Raw genomic sequence first — 26,388 nt, 5'->3', positions numbered from 1 at the left:
AATTGTGTTTAGTGAAATAATCCAGACAATAAAAGAGCACGTACTGCATGATTCCATTTATATAAAACTCTATAAAATGCAAACTGATTTATAGTGACAGAAAGATAAGTGTTGTTTTGAAAGAAGGGCAGGAGGGGGGCATTAGCAAGGAGCACCAGGAAACTTGTGGGTAATTTATATGTTCATTATCTTCATTATGATGATGGTTTCATAGGTGGATACATATATCAATCAGCCCTTACAGATTATACACTCTAAATTGTGTGTTTATTGTATGTCAATTATGTGCCAATAAACCTGTTTATTTTTTTAAAAATCCAATTAGTCATGTATAGGAAAAGGGAAATAATTATCTTAGGCTCATATAACTACTACCTTTGATCATTAAACATAGCTCTGAGCTTTTTGGTAGTGGAAATTTTGCTTCTTTGTACCACTGTACCTACCACTGGCTGTTTGGGGACCAGTTTCTTTCTCTGAAAAATGACGAGTGACCCTTAAAGTCTTTTACAGGCAGATATATTGAGAATAATTCTAAACATGTATCTTCTGAAATAAGTTAATATAAATTCATTTGCATTAATTTCATAAACCTTAACTTGAAATTGGCTAATAAAGTGATACCTATTAGGAACCTTAAAGATTAAATGGGAATTAATAGTTAAGAAATATTTGTAAGTAGTATACTGATTATTTTTTTCTGAGTATCTTTTTATGTCAGGCAATCAGTTAGAAGTATTTTTTAAAAAATAGCTTTATTGAGATATCATTTACATACCATACAATTCATCCATTTAAAATGCACAATTCACTGTTTTTTAGTATATTCACAAGTATGTGCAACCATCAGCACAGTCAATTTTGTAACATTTTCATCACCTCCAAAAGAAGCCTTAGACTCAAAGGGCATAGAGATTCTTCTTGGGGTGATGAAAAATTTCTAGAACTAGATAGTGGTGGTGGTTGCACAACATTGTGAATGTATTAAATGTTACTGAATTGTACACTTTAAAATAATGCATTTTAGATTACAATATTGTATCCAGCACACCAAAACCCACTCCATAAAACTTACCCATATACTCTAGGTACTTACCCTTATCGCTCCATTCTCCCAGCTCTAAGCAAATACTAGTATACTTTTGTCTCTATAGATTGGCCTATTCTAGGCATTTCATATAAATGAAATCATATAATATGTGGTCTTTTGTCACTGACTTCTTTCACTGAGAATGTTTTCAAGGTTCATCCATGTTGTAGTGTGTATCACGATCTCATTTATTCCTTTATATGGCTAAACACTATTCCACTGCATGAATACATCACATTTTATTTATCCATGCATCAGTTAATGGTCATTTAGGCTGTTTCCACCTATTGTCTATTATGAATAATGCTACTGTGAACATTTATATACAAGTTTTTGTGTGGATATATGTTTTGATTTCTCTTGGTTATATACCTAGGAAGGGAATTGCTGATAACTCTTTGTTTAACCATTTGAGGAATTGCAGAAAGTGGCTGCACCATTTTACACTCCCACCAGAAGTGTATGAGGGTTCCAATTTCTCTGCATCCTCGTCAGCACTTGTTGTAATCTGACATTTTGATTATAGCCATCCTAGTGAGTATGAAGTATTGGCCAAAAATTTGTTGGGGTTTTCCATACCATCTTACAGAAAATCCCGAACGAACTTTTTGGCCGACCCAATATTATCACATGGTTTTGATTTATCTTTCCCCGATGACTAATGGTGTCAGGTACATTTTCATGTACTTTTCTTCCTAGAAATATGCTCATATAGAGAATATTTTGCATAAACTCTCAGGGGGTTCATAGACCCTCAAAGATATGTACCCCTAGGGGGGAGTTATTACATGGACACATGAAGAAAAACTGTCATGGTAGTTATTATAAATTATACCTAATCATAGTAAATAATATAATGTGTATATTTTTCTTTTAAACTGCTCTATATTTAATAAGAAAAATAAAAGAACACATTTTAACATTAGTTGCACTGAAATACTGGTTTGATTTCTATTTCATGATTCTTAATAGCGGTGGAGGGGGAGGGGTCCCAATTCCTATTGGAGTGAGAAAAGTACATTATATATCACCATTTCTGAAATCAAAGAGTAACCCCATAGACTGAGGTAGAAAAAATTACCTATCTCTTATTTGTACAATGTGGTTATATACATAGGATTAGAAAACCAATAGAATAGATATCTATATACCAGGGAGGTATCTGTGTAACAGGAAAGTGAAAAGAGGTCTAGGGAGGTACTAACCTGAAAGTCACTTTCAGGATGAGCAGTGGGTACTGGGAAAAAGAAACACTATTCAACAAGAGTCAACAGTTATTTTGGCGAGTACTGGCTTACTACTGCCACCACAGCTTTATACTTATGACATATGAAAGTTGTCTGTTCCCAGGGAGTAAATGAGCATTTGCCCTGTGGTCTGAAGAGTCACCTACAAAGTTTGGATCTTTGCTGGGACTAGAGAAACAGTGGCCTAAGCTTTGAAACCTTAAAGGAATTTGCTTAGGCAGCTTTGAGGGAATCATTATACCCCATGGTATATTCTTAGAACCTGAGAAAACTTCCTTATATTGGAAGCTTATACATTAGCATTTCTTAAGACAGTCAGCCTCATTCTCTCCACCAGATCAGCTTTTAGAAAATGGAATGATTTGGAGTTGCAATTAAAATCCCAGGCAGAAGCTCTTCTAGGATGTTCCATTGCTTAACTGCAAACACAGCAAAGAAAAGTAAGCAATTCAAGTTCTGTACCTTATTTCACCTTCTCTAATGTGACCTGCCAGTTCCTCAATAAACTTCTCCCCTTTCATCCAGTAGATCATTGGTCCGGACTCTCCACTGAATCCAAAGAATGCTTTGCAAGGGATGTTCAGAGGCTTACCTGAGAATGACAGAGAAAAAAATGAGCAAATGGCTCTGGTTATCATTGGAAGACAGAAAAGGACCATTTAACATCCAAAGGAAAACTCAGAAGTGACCCATTTATAACTCTTCTTCCAATCACCTTATCACTGCAAATGAGAACATTTTAAAATAGTTACAAGGGCCTCTGGGAAATTTTAAAATTCAATATATTATCAAAAATGAGAAAGTAAAGAAAGTTACTAAGTTTTTAGAACTGCTTATTTTTACTGCCTCCCTCCTAGGAACTAATATGAAAGAATCATATGGAAGGAACCCTCTTTTATTTTCCTTTTTTGAGCATATTAATAACTGCTTACTTGGACTTACTTTTGAAGTTAACATTAATCAAAGTATAAGTTAATTTTTGATTTGTGAGAAAATATATAATAGACTATCCACTATTACTAAGATTGCATAGAGAAATTTTGTTAATTCTGATTATTGTATATTCTGAGAAAAATTGGATAATTAAAATCAAATAAGAATTTTATAATTATAAGAATATCTATAGAAAGTACATGCAGTGAAAACTCAGTCTAACCATATCTTCGATATTCCTTGTGTCACCTACAGAACTTAAATAATTCTAGGCAATACTGCAGTTTTTTACTATGCATCTTGGTGATTATAGCTAAAAACTTTGTTTTAATTATGAATTTATCATCAAATATATAAGCAATTTTTTTTGCTGGCGTTGATTTTATTTTCTTCTTACAAAGTACATCAGTAAGGGAAGAATGGTATAGAGAGTACAATCTTGACATTTCTGACAAAGGAATCCCCTAATTCATAAATCATAATATAACATATCATTTTCTCTATAACATGTAATTTTTGCCCTGGTTGGAGCACTAGATAAAGCAATTTCAAAAATATTTTTTTCCTTGTATAGTACATGGTGAAATTGTTCCCATTATAACTCTGAGCTGTGTAAAATTTCTCCTTTCTATTCTTAAATTGATCCAAAACTTCCATGTTCTAAGAACCATTACTTTTTGGGAACCTTTCTATTTAATCACCATAACTAGCAGATGGCTTGCTTTGAGGACCATTTTCACCAAGAAACAATTTTAATTGGAGTTAGGGTCTACATTGAGACTGTGGAAATTAAGAAAACCTCATAGACATATGGATGCTGGGTGATAGGCTGGGCTTAACCACAATAAGTGCTACCAAATATTGGTCTTTTTATAGTGTAAATTTCTCTCTCAGCAAATGACTTGTCATGGACCTTTGGGATCATTCAATTACTCTCAAAAGCTTTGATATCAACAGTCTTTCATATATGTCATGCTAATCTGAAACAAGGTTATTCATTGTTTCTTTGAACATGTGTTTTGTGATACAAACTTGTCTAAAAAATGGAAGACAGCCTTGTATAGCTAAGAGATGTGGGCCCTTGTTTTGGATTTATCATTAAAAAGTAGACTCTCTGGCCCTGGGTACATTACCTAACCTTTTACAAACTGATTTCTCATATATGTAATACGGATGGTAATAATACTTTGGATGCTCAGATAAGACAATATCTACAAAAGTGCTTGGTGAACGTGCAAGTCCCATCCAAATTTAGCATGGTTGTGTTTTCCTTCCAAGGCTTGGTCTTTCAAAAAGTCAAGTTTGAGGCATAATTCTATATATGTAATGAGATAGATAACTGTTCATTTTGATCCTGCCAATCTCATGTCCTTCTTTTACTTATGAGTGCCTATGGGGTAATATCCTTTTCTTATCAATGCTCTATAAATATTTCCCAGATTCTAGAGTAGGTGTGATTCATCCAAGCAGGCCCTGTGTTCTCTAAACCCAAACACAGGGTCTTTTTATGCCTTACTGCTCTTCATTCCCATGAAACTAAAGGTATTACAGAATGTCAACCTAGATGGCAAAAGATCCAGAGACTGTGATAAACATTATTATAAGGATCCCAGTTGCTAAAACTACCAGTATATACATTTATACAAATAAATTCTGGTTGTCATTCCTTTGGGCTATGTTGAAAGAATATATCAAATAAAATACCTTTTAGTGATTCCTAGCATGTGGGTACTCAGGCCTGGTTTGATTTTAATGGAAAAAGACGATTATAGCGATGTGCAAAAAGGTGCCTCCCTGAGGTGGTCTATCAAAAATGACAGCATCTGCCCTTTCCTTGGCACTACACAATGGGTACTGACTATTGCAGCGATTTCTCCTGGGAATGTTTTTACTCTCCTATCAGACAGGTTTTGCTAAATAAATGCAAGAGACATATTTCAGCAGTCTAGTTTCTACAAATGCTGAACAAATATCCTGAAGCCTTTGTCAACGGCTAAAACAGGAAGATGGTTCAATCATCATACGCAGTACTCTGAGGAGAGTCCCAAAATGATCAGCTCTTGCGCCAGATAGTAAGAATCAATGTGTGCCACGTTGTGAATACCTCTTCTTTCAAAAGGCCTGGGAGGGATCTCAGCACTGATTGAGCAAATAACCTGAAACAGTCTCTCCAGGTTTTTCTAAAATCTGGCTTACATGCATGTGCAAACTCTTATCTACCATTTGTATCTGTTTGCTATTGTATTGTTTTGCCTCCAGATGTTTTCAAAGTCATTCCTATGGTACTGTATATCCTACTAGTAGAGATGACCAACTCATATTTGTATCTAAAAAGGATTGTACAGTAGGTTAAAGACTATCAAAATAAAAATAACTTTGCGAGCTTCTCAGTGTTTTGTGCTATTTACAAGGTAACAGCTTTAGACATAACTCCCTTTTAGGTTCAGTCTGTATTACTAGCAATTTCTCTATCACTTTATTAAGTCTAGACCAGTCAATAAAACATATGTTCATACAAAGACTTATATATGAATGTTCATACCAGCTTTATTTGTAATACCCCAAAACTGGAAATAGTCCAAATGTTCATCAACAGGTGAAGGAATACTCTGGTACATCCATACAAAAAATATTCATCAGGTATGAAAAGGATGAAGTACTGATACATACCACAACATATGATTTTTGAGATTTAAAGCAATTATACTAAGTTAAAGAGGTCAAACAAAAGAGTACATGCTTTATGACTCAATTTATATAAAATTCTAGGAAGTTAAAATTAATCTATAGTTTCTTAAAAAGTTGAACATCTGCCATGTGATCCAACCATTCCATATGAAAGCCTATGTCTATATAAAGACTTGTACACAAATATTCATATCAGCTTTATTTTTTCAATTGAGGTATAATTGACATATAATATATTAGTTTTAGGTATATAATACAATGATTTGATATTATATATTGCAAAATGATCACCAAAATAAGTCTAGTTAACATGTCACCACACATAGTCATGAATTTATTTTTTCTTGTGATGAAGGCTTTTACGATCTACTCTCTTAGCAACTTTCAAAATGCAATACAGTACTAACTATAGTCACCATGTTGTACATTATATCACCATGACTTATTTACTTTATAACTGGAAGTTTGTACCTATTGACCTCTCATTTTGCCCACCCACCACAAACCCCACCTCTGGCAACCACCAATCTATTTTTATCTATGAGTTTGTTTTATGTTTACTTATTTGTTTGTTTTAGATTCCACATATAATTGAGGTCATACAGTATTTGTCTTTGTATGACTTATTTCACTTAGCATAATGCCCTCAACATCCATCCATGTTGTTTCAAATAGTGAGATTTCATTCTTTTTCATGGGTGAATGATATTTCATTACACACACACACACACACACACACACACACACACACCCACCACCTTTTCTTTATCCATTCACCCATTGATGGACACTTAAGTTGTTTCCATATCTTGGCTATTGTAAGTAATGCTCCAATGAATATGGGGGTGCAGATACCTTTTTGAGCTAGTGTGTTCATTTTCTTTGGATAAATACTCAGAGCGGAATTACTGAATCATATGGTAGTTCTATTTTTAATTTTGAGAAAACTCCATACTGTTTTCCATATAGTGGCTACACTAATTTATATTCCTACCAACAGTGCACAAGGTTTCCCTTTTTTCCACATCCTCACCGACACTTGTTATTTGTTGTCTTTTTGATAATAGCCATTCTAACAGGTGTGAGGTGATCTCATTGTGGTTTGATTTGCATTTCTCTGATGATTATTTCATGTACCTGTTAGCAATCTGTTGATTATCATTTCATGTACCTGTTGGCCATCTGCATGTCTTCTTTGGAAATATGTTTGTTCAGATCTGCCCATTTCTAAATCAAGTTTTTTTTTTTTTTTGGTTTGGTTTGCTATTGAGTTATATGTGTTCTTTATATATTTTGGATATTTACCACCTATCATATATATGATTTGCAAATATTTTCTCTTATTCAGTCAGTTGCCTTTTCATTGTTGATGGTTTCCTTTACTGTGCAAAAGCTTTTTTGTTTGATGTAATCCCATTTGTTTATTTTTGTTTTTGTTGCTTTTGGTTTGGAGTCAGATTTTAAAAATCATCTCCAAACTAACTGATATCAAGGAGTTTACTGCCTATGTTTTGTTCTAGGAGTTTTATAGGTTCAGGTGTTTCATTCTACTCTTTAATCCATTTTGAGTTAATTTTTGTATATGGTATAGGATATTCATCCAGTTTCATTCTTTTGCATGTGGCTGTCTAGTTTTCCCAATAACATTTATTGAAGATACTGGCCTTTCCTCATTGTATATTTTTGACTCCTGTGTCATAAATTAATTGACCATATATGTGTGGGTGTATTTCTGGGCTCTATATTCTGTTCCATTGATCTATGTGTCTGTTTTTATGCCAGTACCATACTGTTTTGATTACTGTAGCTTTGTAATACAGTTTGAAATCAGGGAGTATGATGCCTCCATATTTGTTCTTCTTTCTAAAAATGTTTTGGCTATCTATGTCTTTTATTGTCCCATACAAATTTTAGGATTGTTTATTCTATTTATGTGAAAAAATGCCATTGCCATTTTGATAGGGATTGTATTGAATCTGTAGATTGCTTTGGGTAGTATAGACATTTTAACAGTATTGTTCCTTCCAATCCATGAGCATAGGATACCTTTCCATTTATTTTTGTCTTCTTCCATTTCTTTCATGATGTCTTATAGTGTTCAGTGTATAGGTCTTTCACTTCTTTGGTTAAATTTATTCCTAGGAATTTTATTCTCTTGATGCTGTTGTAAATGGAGTTTTATTCTTAATTTCTCTTAATGATAGTTTGTTATTAGTGTATAGAAATGTGACAGACTTTGGTATATTGATTTCATATCCTGCAACTTTACTAAATTCATTTATTAGTCTTAACAGTTTTTTTGTGGAGTCTTTATGGTTTTCTATACATAATATCATGTCATCTGCAAATAGTAACAGTTTTCATTATTCCTATTCACTTTGGATGATTTTATTTATTTTTCTTACCTAATTGCTCTGGTTAGGACTTCCAATACTCTGTTGAATTAAAAATGGTGAAAGTAGACATTCTTGTCTTGTTCTTAATCTTAGAAGAAAAGCTTTTAGCTCTTCACCATTGAGTATGATGTTAGCTGTGGGCCTGTCATATATGGCCTTTATTATGTTGAGGGATGTTCCCTGTATAACCACTGTGTTGAGAATTTCTATCATACTTGGAAGTTGAATTTTATCAAATGCTTTTCCTGCATCTATTGAGATGATCATATCATTTTTAGCCTTTATTTTTTTGAATTTTATTTATATTTTTTATATAGAAGGTTCTTATTAGTTATCTATTTTATATATATTAGTGTATACATGTCAATCCCAATCTCCCAATTCATCTCCCCACCCACCACCACTTCCCCCCTTAGTGTCCATATGTTTGTTTTCTACATCTGTGTCTCTATTTTTGCTCTGCAAACCAGTTCATCTGTGCCATTTTTCTAGGTTCCACATATATGCCTTTACTTTTTAATGTGATGTATCCCATTGATTTGCAGTTGTTTAGCCATTCTTGCATGCCTGGAATAAATACCACTTGATTATGGGGTACAATCCTTTTCATAAATTGTTGAATTTTGTTTGATAATGTTTTGTTGAGGATTTTTGCATCTATTTTCATTTGGGATATTGGCCTGTAATTTTATTTTCTTGTGGTGTCCTAGTCTGGTTTTGGTTTCATGGTAACACTAGCCTTGTAAAATGAAGCTGGAAGTGTTCCCTCCTCTACAGGTTTTTGGAAGAGTTTGAGAATAATTGGTATTAATCCTTTCATGTTGGGTAGAATCCATCAGTGAAGACATCCGATTCTGGACTTCTGTTTCTTGGGAAGTTTTTGACTACTGATTCAACCTCCTTACTAGTAATCAGTCTGTTCAGATTTTCTTTCTTCAGGATTCAGTCTTAGAATGTTGTCTATTTCTAGGAATTTACCCATTTCTTCTAAGTTATCCAGTTTGTTGGCATATGATTTTCATAGTAGCCTCTTAAGATCCTTTTATCTGTGGTATCATTTCTAATGTTTCTTCTTTCATTTGTTATGTTATTTTTGTGAGCCCTCTCTTTTTCTTGGTGAGTATAGCTAAAGGTTTGTCAATTTTGTTTACCTTTTCAGAGAACCAACACTTAGTTTCACTAATCTTTTCTATTGTCTTTTTAGTCTTTATTTCATTTATTTCCACTCTGATCTTTGATATTTCCTTCCTTCTACTAACTTTGGGCTTCATTTGTTTTTCTTTCTCTAATTCCTTGAAGTATAGTTAGGTTACTTATTTAAGATTTTTTGTTTGTTTGTTTCTTGAGGTAAGCATTTATTGCTATGAACTTCCCTCTTAGAACTGCTTTTGCCGCATCCCACGAATTCTGGTATGTTGTATTTCCATTTTCATTTGCTGAACAGTATTTTATAATTTCTCTTTTGACTTCTTTGTTGATCCATTTGTTGTTTAGCAGCATGTTTAATATTCATATATTTGTGTATTTTGCAGTTTTCTTCTTTTAATTAATTTCTAGATTCATTTGATTGTTGTTGAAATGATGCTTGATATGATTATTTTTGTAAGTTTTAAAACGCTGTGTTTATTTTTTTAACATCTTTATTGGAGTATAATTGCTTTACAATGTTGTGTTCATTTCTGCTGCATAACAGTGAATCAGCTATACATACACACACACACACACACACACACACACACACACACACATATATATATATGTACATATATCCCCATATACCCTCCCTCTTGTGTATCCCTCCCACCCTCTCTATCTCACCACTCTAGGTGGTCACAAAGCACCGAGCTGATCTCCCTGTGCTAAGGGTAAGCTTGATATGATTTTGATCTTCTTAAATGTATTAAGACTTATTCTGTGGCCTAACATATGATCTATTCTGGAGAATGTTCCATGTGCACTTGAGAAAAAATGTTTATGCTGCTGCTTATGTAATGCCCTTTGATTATATAATGAAGTTTGATTATTTTATTCATTGAATCCATGAATATAGAACCCTCAAATATGAAGGGACGACTGTATACAGTTATGTGTCTTGGTGTAGGTCTCTTTGGGTTCCTCATACAAGGAACTCTCCAGGTTTCTCGGATTTGGGTGTCCATCTCCTTCCCAGGTTAGGGAAGTTTTCAGCCATTATTTCTTCAAATATGTTGTATGGCCTTTTCTCTCTCTCTTCTTCTGGGACTTCCTATAATGCAAATGTTAGTCTGCTTGGTGTTGTCTCATAAATCTCTTAAGCTATCTTCACTTTTTTCCCATCCTTTTTCTTTTTGCTGCTCTGATTGGGTGAGTTCTACTGCCTTGTCTTCAGGTAAACTTTTCTTTGCTTCATCTATTATAGTGTGATGTTGAATCCCTCCAGTGTATTTTTCAGTTCAGTTATTGTATTCTTCAGCTCTGTGACTTCTGTTTGGTACTTTCTTACATTTTCTATCTCTGTGTTGAAATTCTCATCCTGTGCTCATCCGTTCTTCTCCCAAATTTGGTGAGTATTTTTATAACAATTACTTTGAACTCTATCAAGTAAATTACTTATCTCCATTTCATTAAGGTATTTTACTGAGATTTTATTTTGTTCTTTTGCTTAAAGCATATTCCTCTGTTTATTTTCCTTCACCCTCTGTGTTGACTTCTATGAATTAGATAGAACAACCACCTTTTCCAGTCTTGAAGTGGTGACCTCATGTAGGAGATGAACCTTGTTGCTCAACTCACCCTAGCTTTTGGTTGTCTCTCAAACCTTTGTGATTGTCCAAGCAGTCTATTATATTTTTAATAGCTCCCAGTAATTTAGGGTGTGCCAAGACTTGTCAGTGGCCTAAAGAGGGGAGGATCTCAGTCAGCACTTATATTCAGGCTGATTGGAACTCAGATCCTCAGGAAGCAGCTTTTAAAGTATTCATATATAACAGTCCTGTGGATCCACAAGTGTAATCCCTGCTAGCCACCAGAGCTAGGCAATCTGGTAGTGTTCCCTGGGCAAACTTGGGGCTCCAGATTAATCTATAAGCTCCTCACTGGGAGACACAGATGAGCTGGAGTGAGTCAGAGGGAGAGCACAAAGATGATGTCACCTAGCCTGCATTCCTTGAGAGTACCTCCATTGTATCTAGGTGTGAGCCAAATCTGAAGCTCTTGACTCAGGCTGAGGCCCCAGGACTAGCAAGTAGGCCTTTTTCACTGAAAAGCTGGGGATGTGTTCCAGTCTGCTGTCTGTGCAGTGCCCTGGGGGTGGTAGTCTGTCAATAACCCTTTCTTCAATTGTTACAGTCACATGGGACTCAGGAACGCAAGCCCCCTGACTCCCAGAGCCAGATGATCAAGAGGCATTTGCTGGGCAGCAACTTCAAAAACTGAGGCACCAGATGTAAAATCTGGGGTACCAGACACAGATAAAAGTTCCCTTCTGAAAGATACTGGTGCTCTGGGGTGTGACAGAGAGAGAGCACAAAGACAGTGCCAGCCCTCTGAGGTCTCTGGGAAGGTTTATAGTCAATCTTCAGATGTGTTTAATTAGAAGTCTCCCCTCAGGCTGCAGCCATGATGATAAGCTAACAGGCCTGTTTCACAGAAAGATTGAGCTTCTGGGTCTATTGTCTCTTCTTGTGCCCTGAGAGTGGTAGCTGTTTAAGAACTCTTTCTCTATTGATTATAGTCTTTGGGGACCTGCAAGTGTAAGCCCCACTGACCCTCAGAGCCAGGTGATGTAGAGGTGTCCACTGGAAGCAGCTGCAAAAAGCAAGGCACCAGATGTAAAAAGCAAGGCACCAGATGTAAAAACTGTGGTACCAGACACATGTAAAAGCTCCCGTCTGGGAGACACTGGTATTATGGAGCAGGCAGAGGGAAAGTGCAAAGATGGCGCCCACTGAGAAAAGAAAAAAAAAAAGATGGTGCCTGTCACCTTTAGCAAGGAAGAAGGAGAGTGTGAAAATGGCCCTAAACAGCCTCTGTCCCTAGGAGACTGGTGCTTTAAGGTTAGCAAATTAATCTCTTTCACATAAAGGCTGGGTGCTTTTCAAACAGCTGCTTCTCTGCTGGGCCCTGGGGTGAGTGAGTCCACATGTGAGCACTTTAAGAGCTCTTTCTCAGTTTGCTACAGCCCTTTGGGTCTTGGGGATATCAGCCCTGTTGGTTTTCAAAGTCAGATGTTTTGGGAACTCATCTGTTAGGTGCAGACCTTAAAAGCTGGGGTGATCGATGTGGAGTATGAATCCTTCACTCCTCAGGAAGAAGCTCCAGGTTGGTGACTTCTCTCCCAACTGTGCGTTGCCACACTTGGGGTGGTATTTATGGTGAGTTTGTATCTCAGCCTCTCCTACCTGTCTTCTTTTCATTTGCCTAATGTGAAGGAGTTTCTTAGCTAGTTTCTATGACTTTTTCAGAGGAAATTATTCCATATGTAGTTGTTAATTTGGTGTGCCTGTGGGAGGAGATCAATTCAGGATCTTCCTACATCATCAATTCAAACCACCTCCCTGTATCAGCTTTATTTGTAATAGCCCCAAACAACTCAAATTTCAGTCAACATGTGGATGGTTACTGACACATTCTACATGAATAAAACTCAAAATCATTATGCTGAGTGAAAGAAGCCAAATACAAAAGTCTGCATATTGTATGATTTCATTTATATTAAATTTTTAGAGAACACATGACTATAAAAACAGAAGCAGATCAGTAATTACTTATGGCTGGGGTCAGGGATTGACTGAAAATCTGAAGGAGGAAACTCTTAGGAAATGATAGCAGTGTTTTAAAGCTGCATTGGGATGATGGCTGCACTAATATGTAAACTTACTAAGAGCCATTGAATGGTACAGTTTCATGGGTAAATTGTATGATATGTAAATTTCAGCTCAACAAAGTTGTTAAAAGCTAAAAGAAATCCATGTCCTCAGGAAGTTTATGTCTGGGAGGGGAAAGAGGAAGAGGTGAAGGACAATACACAAAATGAATTAAATATAATGCAAGTTGCAAACATGTTATAGACATCTCAATCTTTGTGTTTTAAGAGCCAAAGTCATCACCCTAATCACTGAATTGTCTATGTATAAGTCTCCTGCAAGCCCAAGGAGACTCTATTTTGCATTTCAAATCCATACAGTTGCTCTGGGACAACTTTAAAGGAACCAGAGGCTGAATTATCTAATGCGAGAGAATTGCAGGTAAGAGTGGAATGATAAAATTTATTTAATTTGGCCACACATCTTAATCTCCCCCTGTACCTGGACTTTCTAAGAATTTCTCAAGGGCAAAAATTTGACTTTCAACTTCTTTATCTAGATAGATCTGCCCCTCCCTGTATCCGTATCCCATGATGGGCTATGGATTTTATAAAGGCTGCAGATAACCAGCAAGGCTCTACTCTTGCCTCACAGTTGTTCTTCATTCTTTGTTTTTCTCTTAAAACAGTTTTCAACAAACCTCTTTCAAATTGTCCTATTATCTCTATTTCTTGGGATGCAATTTTTTTTCTGTTTGTGTCAGTGGAAGCACACATATGGTGGTTAATTTTCTTGCAAGGTTTGTAATTACTGTGTTTTTATCTACAGTAGGGATTGTTTCCTCTGGGAGTCCTGGGTGGTGAGTGCTGTGGAGGCATTCCCTCAGAGTGGTTCCGAGTTTGCCTCTGCCAAGTTCTTACAAGTTTCACTGGTCTGGAAACAGTTTTTCTGTTAATTTCTTAGCTTGGGGGTTTGTACCACATGGGGGTCGTGTGAATTTAAAGTCCACATCCATGCTTGGTACAAGTTTAGAGTTCCAGTTTCTCTGGAGTGTCTCTTCATTCATGACCATGGACCAGACAGAATGTGAATTTCCTGGTTACTTTCCTAGACCAATGAGCAGAGTTTTCTACTTCCTGTTTCATAGAGTTTCAGGCTTCATAGATTATTCAGGCTTCTAGATTTTTGTTGGGCTCTCAGTTCTAGCTCCACACTTCACACAGATCTGTGGCTCTATCATCTGACCTTGAGCTCAAGCCCTTAGATTCCTAAGATCCTTATCTGATTCTGATAGCCTCAGGAGGTATTTAGCCTCCGTTTATGCTCCCTTCTCTGGGTTTGAGTTCCCTTTTCATTCCTAAAGCTTGGGAATTTCCCTTACTTGCTTTCATGCTGAGCTAAGCATGTACAATCTTTATTTTGACCAGCATTTCTCTGTGTTTAGAACAAGAGATGATTCTTTACCATATCAATTCAGTCTATCATATTAACTAGTTGTATAAAGTTCCACCACTGAAATCTATAAGCAGTATATCTTAGGCCTGAATGATCAAGTTAATTTTACATTCATCCAAGGAATTGAAGGTAGAATTTCTATTCCTGTTACTGCTAACATAAACGAAGGTTTTCCTTTCTTCCCTGGGCTCACACTTAAATTTGACCTTTACAAGATGAGATGAAAAGAGGAGTGGATATTTGTGATGCCCAATGTAAAAGCCATCCACCTTCTTGCTGTGCTTTATGTACTTAAGTTTGTAGTTTCAACTTTCAAGAGCTTTATTCTTTCAGAAGAGAATGCATAATTAGGGCACACAACTTTTGCTTTTTTGCCCATGAAGTGCTGAGAGTGTCCTGAGCCACATGCTTCAATCCAGTTGGTTAATATTAGGACACACAAAACATAGGGGCATGTGTCTCATACTTTCAGTTGTGAGACACATTTTAAGAAGTTTGTTCTAATAATACACTGAATTTGTAAATTAGTTCCTCAAAAACTCATAGCAGAGCTGAGGTTATCATTATTTTGGTGTCACTCTTACTCATCATATTCATTTGAATATGCCCTTTTTTGAGTGAAAGATAAAGGATGGAGTCATAACTTGCGTATGGGGAATGTCCATTAAGAGTCTGTCTGATAGTGAATGTCATCTGTCCAGTGTGTTAAAGAGGGAAAAAGTTGAGAACCACTGATCCATGGATGTGGTTTTCTTGAGTTGAAGAGAAACATATATTCTCTCACTTTGAAAAATTACACACAAGCATACACACACAAAGCAAAATAGCTCAGGTGTGGTTGAATCCCAAGATAGTTCTTCATTGTTCACACTGGCCTTTCCTATCAATCATCTAATATGCTAAGTAACCATTTGTAGCCCAAACTATACTGGTGAAAACTCCAGGGTCCTTGATTTCACTGAGATTACAGACTCATATTGAATGGATCATTGTGATTTAGACACAGGCTCACACAGAAATAAACTGACTTTCCTGAGGTAAAATAATGATCTAGTTTCAATGCTGAAAAACTAATTCATGTCTTCTAATATGTTAATACAGTGTTCAATCTACTATAGACAATGTTGCCTTCCCATTTCTATGTATCTGGAAAAGAAAGAATCCTTGACATTCTAGAGTGATTTTTTTTTCTTTATTTGTGTATAATTGCTTTACAATGTTGTGTTAGTTTCTGCTGTATAACTAACACAACAGCTATATTGTGAGTGAATATAGCTATATATATACATATATCCCCTATATATATACATATATAGCTATATATATATATATATATATACACACACACATATATCCCCATATCTCCTCTCTCTTGCATCTCCCTCCTACCCTCCCTATCCCACCCTTCTACGTGGTCACAAAGCACCGAGCTGATCTCCCTGTGCTATGCAGCTGCTTCCCACTATCTATTTTACATTTTGTAGTGTATGATAATCTCAATAGATGCAGAAAAAGCTTTTGACAAAATTCAACACCCATTTATGATTAAAAACTCTCCAGAAAGTAGGCATAGAGGGAACCTACCTCAACATAATAAAGGCCATATATGACAAACCCACAGCCAACATCGTTCTCAATGGTGAAAAACTGAAACAGTTTCCTCTAAGATCAGGAAAAAGAGAAGGTTGTCCACTCACAGCACTATTATTCAACATAGTTTTGGAAGTTTTTGCCACAGCAATCAGAGAAGAAAAAGAAATAAAAGGAATCCAAATTGGAAAAGAAGTAAAGCTGTCACTGTTTGCAGGAGACATGATTCTATACATAGAGAATCCTAAAGATGCTACTAGAGCCAATCAATGAATTTGGTAGAGTGGCAGGATTTAATGCACAGAAATCTCTTGCATTCCTATACATTAATGATGAAAAATCTGAAAGAGAAATTAAGGAAACATTCCCACTTACCATTGCAACAAAAGAATAAAATACCTAGGAATAAACCTACCTAAAGAGACAAAAGACCTATATGCAGAAAACTATAAGACACTGATGAAAGAAATTAAAGATGATACAAACAGATGGAGAGATATACCATGTTCTTGGTTTGGAAGAATAAACATTGTGAAAATGACTATACTACCCAAAGCAATCTACAGATTCAATGCAATCCCTATCAAACTATCAATGGCATTTTTCATAGAACTAGAACAAAATATTTCACAATATGTATGGAAATACAAAAGACCCAGAGTGATTTTGTGCACCTTTCCCCCCACTTCTTTCTAAAGAAGAACCCTCTTGCCATAATTTTCTAAATTAATTGATACAGCCACTGGAGTGAATTATAAATTATAGTTGAGAGCAAGCAATTATGAAGCTAAAGGCAGGAAGAAAGAATGTATTTTTTTCCAGTAAGATTCAAAAGGAGATGAAAAGTTGATGAGGCAGAGACAGGCAATGGTTATCCCAGATGGTGGAAACTGCAGCAAAGTAGGGTTTTCGACCCAGAAGAGATTAAGACTTTGTGAGAAAAGAAAGTGGGTACCAAAGCTAATTGACAACTGACTGGGGAAGGAACAACACTGGGAGAAAATCCTTGAGTACCCTTAAACTAATTATTTGGAAATGGTGAAAAATGTGTGTGTGTGTGTGTGTGTGTGTGTGTGTGAGAGAGAGAGAGAGAGAGACAGAGAGACAGAGAGACAGAGAGATGGAAACATCCTACTGTTTCATGTTTCGCAACGCATGTAAAGCCAGGAAATCTTTTTAGGGATGATGCCCACAGCTATTTGTCTATACTAGAGACAAGTAGCATAGCAGCAGGCCTCAAAGATGAGACAGAGCACTGTTTTCATGACTAAAAGTTTAAGCAATGAGGTTGCTTTGGTCTATAATCGGCTCTTAGGGATAAGTGGCACAAAGTTCAGTGAAAAATGAAATGTTTAGAGTTACAGGACTTACCAAGCTGTCACATCAAGTAGCCTCAATCTCAATAGAAGTTTCTTGCACTGAATTTCATCAAGGGTAAATAAACAGAACTCCCTTTGTGACTACATAGCATGCCTATAAACCTTACTTACTTTACCTCTTTCATCTCCTTAGAACAGGGATTGGTTGGCTCAGTGTCTGAAGATACTTGTTTTCTCATTCATATTTCTGATTCAAGGACATAAGGTATAGGCAAGGCAGAAACACAGCATGGGAAGAGTACTGGAGTCAGGACACTGAAATTATAGACCTGGTGGTTTCACTAGGTTGTGTGGGGTTTTTTGCTGTTTTTCGTTTGTTTGTTTTGATAAGTTCATTCTCCCAAATAGCCTCAGTTTCTTCTAAAAAATGACAGTCAACTAAGAGAATTTCTAAGGACCCTTTCAGGTCTGACATTCTCATATTTCAAGAAGCTGGCGTACAAGAGTGAGTGTTAGGATTTTCCAGGTGGGAAGAATTTCTTCCATTGGAGTACAAGCCCTGGAGTAGCAGTCGTTAGTTCTCTTTGTAAAAGGAAGAGGATGTGAGTCCCTCTGCCTTGGGTAGGTTTTGGCTTTAGCTCCAAGGTCCCTTGGCCCTGGTGTTTTGTGTCTGAGTCTGCCTGCCTGCTGTGCCTGGAGTCCTAGTTCCTGTGTATCCCCCCTTAACCTCTGTTTACTGCAGAGTGAGTTTCCTGCCTATGCACCCTACCTTGCCTTGAACCCTAGTTCCTCTCTGTCCCACTGGCCCCTAGCTGCTTATGTTGGCTCTGCTGATCTTGGCTTATGGCCCTGCTTTCCTTGACCCAGTGCTTTCCATATCTCAGTTTGACAAAGGGATTTTAAAAAGTTCCCTATGGGAAAAGACAAAGACCTTGAGTATTAACTCACTACACTAGCAAGTCCAACTCATACTCAGCAAATTGAGATGGCAAGAGAGTGGAAGTAAGCAAATACTCTATCTGTGTGTGTGTATGCAAGTGTATATATAGTTGCAAAAGAATTCATCTGAATTGAATTAATTAATAGTTCAAAATTAAATACACATGATTCTCTATAATTTGTTAGGTGGAAGAATAAACAGACAACACTTTTAATCCTTTACTATTAAATGACTTCATTTTTAAAAAATTCCCTTATTGATCTAGAAATCTAGGTTTGTAGGGTAGCCAACCTGTGTAATCATATCAGTTGAAAAGTGATTTAAATCCATGTGAGATTCATATTTAATGTTATTTTCATTTGTTTCAAAAGTTATTTACTTGGTTTCCAACTATATGGAATTAAATGTTAAGGTTTATAACGTTACATCTATTCTAGGAACCAAAAATAAAACACAGGGTAACCATTACTTTCTGTAAAGGAGGTCACTTTTGTCATTTGAGAACATCTGATTGGAAACAAATCTTTTTCACTTTCTCCCCTTCTGCATCATCAAAAGTGCTTTTGAATCCCTTACTGATAAGATCACAACTTCAGGTACTAAGAATTACTGGCTAGTCAAATCCTGCTGTACCAGTTCAGAGGAGAAATGCATCAATACAACCATGGTAATTCTTACTGTGTATCTGAAGATTGATCCAGGTATTATATGGTGACTGAAGAAAATGCTGATCTGTTTTCTGGGTATAATAGTGTGATTTAAAACGTGGTTGTGGAAAGCTTTAAAAATCTTCAACAAAATAAAAATAAAATGTGGCTGTAGATTTTTTGGTTTTTTTTTTTTTTTTTTTTTTTTTTGCCGTACGCGGGCCTCTCACTGTTGTGGCCTCTCCCGTTGCGGAGCAACAGGCTCCGGACGCGCAGGCTCAGCGGCCATGGCTCACGGGCGCAGCCACTCCGCGGCATGTGGGATCTTCCCGGATCGGGGCATGAACCCGTGTCTCCTGCATCGGCAGGAGGACTCTCAACCACTGTGCCACCAGGGAAGCCCGTGGCCATAGTTTTAACATAGGTGACATTCACTTTGATAAGCCTTGCTGGCTGTTTGCAGGCTGTGACTCCAGAATCAATGTTTAAAATAATCCCACAAGGATCCTTTAATACTTCAGAAAAAGGAAATATCAAGGTTTAATGCCAGGTGAGAATATGAAACCTGAAGCTATCCACAGATTTCTGATCAGATTCATGTCACACTATTGATTTTCTGAAGTCCCACAACAGTTTTTTTGGACTATTAATTTCCTTTGACAACAAATTCCCCTTGTCTTGCCATTCATTAAACTATTTTGCTGCCTACTTGATTGACATGCCTCTACGTTCCTCTTTTGCCCATTTGAAGCCTCACCATTCAAGGTGTAGCTCAAGTGTAATCTATACCATGAAGTCAGCCCTGACTACCCTAAGTGCACGCTGACATATCTCGTTTTCTCTAAAATCTATTTGCATATGTTCATAGGGAGTTAAACATCTAGTTGTGCTCCACCTCATAAATTATTACAGCAAAAATAAGCTAAGCACCTAATATGTTCTAAGTTAATCCCCAAAGACACCCAGTGAGTAAGGTACTAATATTCTCAGTTTACAAATGAGCAAATGGAAGCAGAGAGAAGTTAAACATCTTGTCCAAAGCCACAGATATTGAAAGTAGGAAAGCTTAAAACCAGACAAGTTTAGCTCCATAGTCAAAGATCCTAACCACTCTTCAATACTGCCTTTTCACAGATGTTTGTCTCATTTACCAATTAAATGTTATAGTCTTTAAAAGTGGAAACCATATTTCATATTTCACTTTCATTTCCATAGAGAGACTAGCATAGTGCAAGGCATGCAGTTGTGCCCAATAGTACTTGCTTGTTTCTCAATATCTTAGCTCAAATTTCAACTTTTCTTATTTTAAAAATTCTCTCTTATGGCATTAAATGTATCTTTGTAAGCCATCAAAATCCATCCATTTTGGAATAAAGCAGCACACAAATAATAATTGAATGCCTGCAGTTCAAGATTTTTCCTTTCTTTCCCCAACTCTCTTAAAGCGGGAGGAGGGAACAAAGGAAAAGGAAGAGGAACAGATGTGATCCATCCGTGTTGCCTTTTGAAAAATTACATCAAGGCATAGTCAACAACAAAATGAGAGGAAACTTCAACGGTTATATGCCTGTGAAAATCAGCCAATATGCTGTTTCAGGCAATACCAATAAAAGAGGGCAACTGTCACTTTTGCTTTGGATTTTATCTTGAATTGTTCTGTGCATGGAATCTTTCTCTGCCCATGTCCATAAATTCCAGAAGAAAAAGAGTTGGTTCAATGAATCTAGAAAGGGAGAATAGAACAATTACATTCCTTTCATTTAATAGTTCAAATAAATTTTCTATTCTTTAGACAGAAGGATACATGAACAACAGAAAATAAAGGATTTTGAAGCTAATTATTACAATTAACAATATCATAATACACAAGAAGTCACCTCCTCTTTATGCCTTTGCTGAAAGGTATGATGATTAATAGAAACAAAGACCCATCATTAAAGTCAGAAATCAAGTTCTGAGTCTTATGCCAGGAACAACATGGAATGAAATTCTGAAAGTCAGTGAAGTATATTTTGGGGATTTTGTGCACCTTCCAGTAATTTATCTCCATTCCTTGAGCCATATAATCCCCAGTTCTGGGTCCTCACTTTGTTTCTCCTGCAACAACAATGAGCCAACCACCTTGCTGGAGACGGATTCCCTACCTCATCATTCCTCTACCCTTCCCTACTGGTATCCTGCACTGCTCTTAGCCACTCAGTCTTCATAACTTAAACAACTCTTCCCCACTGTAACTTTCCACTAAAAACTCTTTGTACCTTCCATAGTGAAAAAATTGACTAATTAAAAAAAATAATCCATGATAATTTGCTAATATGGGGTAAAGCTAAAGAAGGGGGTTCTCCATACTCTTCCACATAATATGTGTTTTTTTTCTTTGAAAACTAGTGTACATCTTCAGCAAAGTTTCTCAAAGAGCAGGCCAATATAATATTTGCTTAACAGAGTAGACCTTTCTAAAATTCCTCTCTACTCATCTATTGACTCTAAGTTCTCAAATTGCTGCTCACAATCTTTTCTCTCCCTCCTCTAAAATTCTTTCCCAATTACACAGGGAACTATCCTGTCTCCTCAATCATCCCCACTCTCTCTGCCCTCTGGATCTAGTCCTATCGTCCTTCCCTTTCCTTTCCCTACCATTTCCTTTATAAAGGCTCTATAAAGCTATGAATTTTTAGTATAAAATAATAAATGCTTATAAAATTCAACAGTGCACAAAATTTTTAAAAAATCAAAATCCCCTATTTTCCCAAAACAGTCACACGCTGCAACCTCCCAATTACACTGTTAATTGCTTTGTAAGTATCTTGTAACTAGGCTTCTGGGAACAATGATCTCCTTAGGTTTTGAATTTTCATAGCTTCTACAGTTCCTTGCACAGGTATGCCACTTCATTTCAACAAACATATAACAAGTGCCTACCATGGGCAAAGTCTTTTTCCTTGGTGTTGAGAGGATATAAAATTAAATAATACATGGTTGGTCTCTGCCTTCAAAGATATCATGGTGTCACTACGCATTCTTTATCAAGATAGTTTCATGGCATTTCTTAGGTTGGTAGTTTTCCTCTCACCTGTTTGTGTTCAGTATTATTCTGAACTATTCACATGCTTGCTAGACCAGGATGATGTTTTATGCAGTCCCATATTTCCCACAGTGTGAATATTATACAAGCAGTAGGCCAGGAGTGACCTAGTTGGAAAAAAATCTCAGAGCCAATTGTTTCTGTCACACCCTCCTCTCTATTTGACTGGAGCCAACAGGGACCTCTCAACATCATTCCACCCTGGCCCATTCCCTATACCTTCTTTCACTTACTCCTTATAGTCAATACCTGATTGAAAACAACCTCTTTCCCCTCCAGCTCTCAAGTAGATACTCAAAGATAATTTTCCTTGACCATCCAGCTCAGAAAATGAAGGAAATCACCTTTCCCAGTGCATTTGGGCAGGAAACTGGTTAATGTGAGTTATACCTTATGCACATGTACTGGCCCTCTGCCACACTAACATTCATGGCCATCTGAAGGAAGAGACAGCCTATCTGTAAGAAGCCATGTCAGATGTGACTGAGGAAAGTTGTCTAATTTGCCAGCTAGAAGTCAGGGCTAGGAAGTCAGCCTGTAAACGGAGGAAACAGGGATACAGCTTTTGGAAGAAATACTCAAGTTGACAATGTCAAATAGCCTCTGCAACTAGGAGTACAGATGGTGATGTAAAAGACCCAATAATCTTGTTATCTCTATTCCTTGTATTCATCATCACAACCACTCAACAAAGATCTAGGTTTTCTGCATATGATTTTCTCAAGAGGACAGACATTGAGCTCCTTGAGGATAGAGAACTGGGTCTCTTTTTCCCCATCCTCTTTAGTAGCTTGCACATTATTAGGCACACAGAAGGTTTGAATTGCTTTTCTGACTAGAGTACCCCTAGTTTAAGGATAGAGGAGATTGCATTCAGGAAAGAAAGGTATGCTTGTTTTAATTAAATCCCTTGTTTCATTTTTCTCTTTCAGGAGATTGTGCTCTAGACCTCGGTTTCATTTTCACTATTATCACTTTTTTAGTATCAGAAGCCACTACAACCTCTAGGTTTTCCTTTAGTAGTCTATTCCCAGTTGCACTTCCTTGTATTTCCTTATCCCTAATATTTATTCTAATCCTTTCTTTTCTTATCTACAAATGACTAGTCTTAGCAATCCCAAGTTATGTGAATAATTTCCTTCCTGCGTTTATATTATTGTCTTGAATATACATTCAAGAACAGCATCTTGTACTTAGCTTCTTTCTCTTCATGAGTCTTTCCTTAGAACATTCTTGCTTTCTCTTTTTGTACTTTATATTGCAGATTTCTTCTATTTATCCCCACTCTTCCTGTATGTGTTACAAGATCTATATGCATCATTCCAGATGTTGCCTTGTAAAGGTCAAAATTACCTGAACATAATTGCCCATGGTTTTCTACAAAGAGGCAACAGGGAAAACAGAGTTTACTGAAATCCGTAAATGGTATGAAACCATGTTTTGTATATTAGTTTGAACTTCTCTTTATAGTTTTTCCCCCCAAAGATAGCTAAAGAAGCCAAACTGACTCGGCTGTTAATTCCATTCTCTGCCTGTTCACTAAATAAGGAAAGAAAAGCAGTGCAGTAACTTAGCAGGTAAAAGGAAGGAAAATAAGCCATTCAAATGGTGTAACTAATTCCTGAATAGTTGCCAGTTGTCTATCTTTTATCTCTTTGGCCTAGACATACATATAAACACCTATTCACTCACATATATCCACTTAACGAAGATATTGTTCTTTACTATGATCTCTCTCTCTCTCTCTATCTGTGACGTGGCATTTTCTCCCTGAGTTAATTACATCTGTCTCCACCATATTCCCCTCATACTATGTATGTATGCACATAAGTTTGTACCTCAAAAATGATCTCAAGTAGGACCTGTTAACCAAAGTTATACATCTGCTATGTACACAGCTCTGCTGATAGCCTGAAGAGAGGGCAAGAAAGAAAATAATAGAAAATAGCTCAACAGGAAAAGTGTCCATACAAAATCTGCACTTAGTTTTATGGCATATAGCAAAACCTTAACATTTAAAAAATCTGCTAATTTAGAACAAAGATTGCTAAAGCAAGAAACAAAATAGTATAGATAAGATTTTAAGAAGGATATTTAATGTATCACAGTCTTACAAAAGGAGAATGATTTCAAGCTATTTAAAACAACCATTTACATACAAACAATTTGCTAGTTTCCAAACATTCTTGTCTACTTGTTAAAGCTCCACTGGCAAATGAGGTCAGCCTATGGGTGGAACAATTACGATTAAGTTATATATTACTCAGGCACAATTGAGTTGACAGATGTTTGTTTGCCATGTATTTTTCTTAAAATTTTTAGACTCAATGAAAAAGTTGTATGTATTTTTTAAACATCTTTATTGGAGTATAATTGTTTTACATTGTTGTGTTAGTTTCTGCTGTAAATCAAATTGAATCAGCTATACGTATACATATATCCCCATATCCCCTCCCTCTTGCGTCTCCCTCCCACCCTCCCTATCCCACCCCTCTAGGTGGTCACAAAGCACCGAGCTGATCTCCCTGTGCTATGCAGCTGCTTCCCACTAGCTATCTATTTTATGTTTGGTAGTATATATATGTCCATTCCACTCTCTCACTTTGTCCCAGTTTACCCTTCCCCCCTCCCCGTATCCTCAAGTCCTTTCTCTGGTAGGTCTGTGTCTTTATTCCTGCCCTGCCCCTAGGTTCTTCAGAACCTCTTTTTTTTTTTTTTTTAGATTCCATATATATATGTTAGCATATATTTACAATAGCCAGGACATGGAAGCAACCTAAGTGTCCATCGACAGATGAATGGATAAAGAAGATGTGGCACATATATACAATGGAATATTACTCAGCCATTAAAAGAAACAAAATTGAGTTATTTGTAGTGAGGTCTATGGACCTAGAGTCTGTCATACAGAGTGAAGTAAGTCAGAAAGAGAAAGTTGTATGTATTTTTAAAAGTTGATTTATTTTTTAAGCCTGAGATTAAGCTGTATTCTACACTATTTAACAATTTGAAAATCAGCCTGTTGATGTGCATGAGACTTGCACGTACAGTTTGTCTGGAATGTATTATATTCTGCTCTGTATTACAGTTGTGTATATTGCTGACCTTCCTTACTGTACTGCAAACTTCTTGGCAGGCCCCATAATTTATCTTTTTAACCCCTGCGAAGCCCAGCAGTGTCTTACACTGAGTATGCTCTCAGCAAATGCTAAATTAATTAAACTAGATTCCAAAACACCTCGCCTAGGCAATACTTCAATCTCTATGTTCCAGGTACTTTATGTAATACATGTACATGTCTTTAAAATGCATTTCCTAATTCAGATTTTTCACTATTTCTGACTTGCCTTTTCACCCAACTATATCTAAAAAGTGAGGTCATACTCTTTACCTTTACACAGCAAAGTCAGACACACATTTGGTACCACCAATATTCTTTTGAAAGACATATGGAGAAGAGTGGATGTGGTTAATGTTAGTGATAACATTTGCATATCTATCTTTAACAGACTCAAAGTATATGGAGCTAGAAGGGAACCTTGAGATCATCATCTCACTCTCTCTCTGTGTAGATGAGTAATGGAGGGCACAAAGGTAAATAACTTGTCCAAGAACACATACTAACTGCTGGCAGAGCTTGCAGTGTAATCCAAATGTCTTACCTATAAGCTAAATGCTCTTTCCAAGACAGCAGCTACCTCTGGTTCTTACACTGAGACCATCGCCATATCTTCCGGCCAGACCTTTTTGCCTTCAATCTCTTCCCCTTTCCAATTTGTCTTGTAGACTTTGCATGTTTTTCTTCCCTAAGCATAGATTCAGTCATGACACTTCTCTGCTTCAAAATCTAAAATGGCTTTATTTGGCATTATAAATATACCAATTCAAGTGGTCTCAGTGGGGGGGAATTCTGCCCCAGAAGGGGATACTTGGCAGTGTCTTGAGCCATTTTTGGTTGTCACAACTGGGGAAGGAAGTGTTATTGGCATCTAGTGGGTAGAGGACAGGGGTGCTTCTAAACATCCTGCAATACACAGGACAGGCCCCCACAACAAAGAATTCTGTGGCACCAACTGTCAATAAGTGCTGAGGTTGAGAAACCCTGTTCTAGATTTAGAGGACTTTCATGGCCTGACCTCAACTTTATTTTCTAACTTTATTTTCCACTACCTTCTGGCAACTTAGAAAATGTAAACTACTTCTTATTTCTTGTA

General features: G+C 36.6%; 1 protein-coding gene across 1 annotated transcript in view; it reads right to left on the bottom strand.

The window, feature by feature from the left end:
- IL1RAPL2 (interleukin 1 receptor accessory protein like 2) overlaps positions 1 to 26,388 on the bottom strand; it is a 546,035-nt gene that overhangs the window by 40,414 nt on the left and 479,233 nt on the right. Inside the window, exon 6 of the mRNA XM_004285240.3 lies at positions 2,800 to 2,929. Coding sequence (XP_004285288.2) covers positions 2,800 to 2,929 — 130 coding nt within the window. The remainder of the gene's footprint in view (positions 1 to 2,799; positions 2,930 to 26,388) is intronic.

The sequence above is a fragment of the Orcinus orca genome, chromosome X (genome assembly GCF_937001465.1).
Source record: "Orcinus orca chromosome X, mOrcOrc1.1, whole genome shotgun sequence".
Lineage (NCBI taxonomy): Eukaryota > Metazoa > Chordata > Mammalia > Artiodactyla > Delphinidae > Orcinus > Orcinus orca.
The sequence above is the reverse complement of the archived record's forward strand: the minus strand, read 5'-3'. Positions and strand labels throughout refer to the sequence as shown.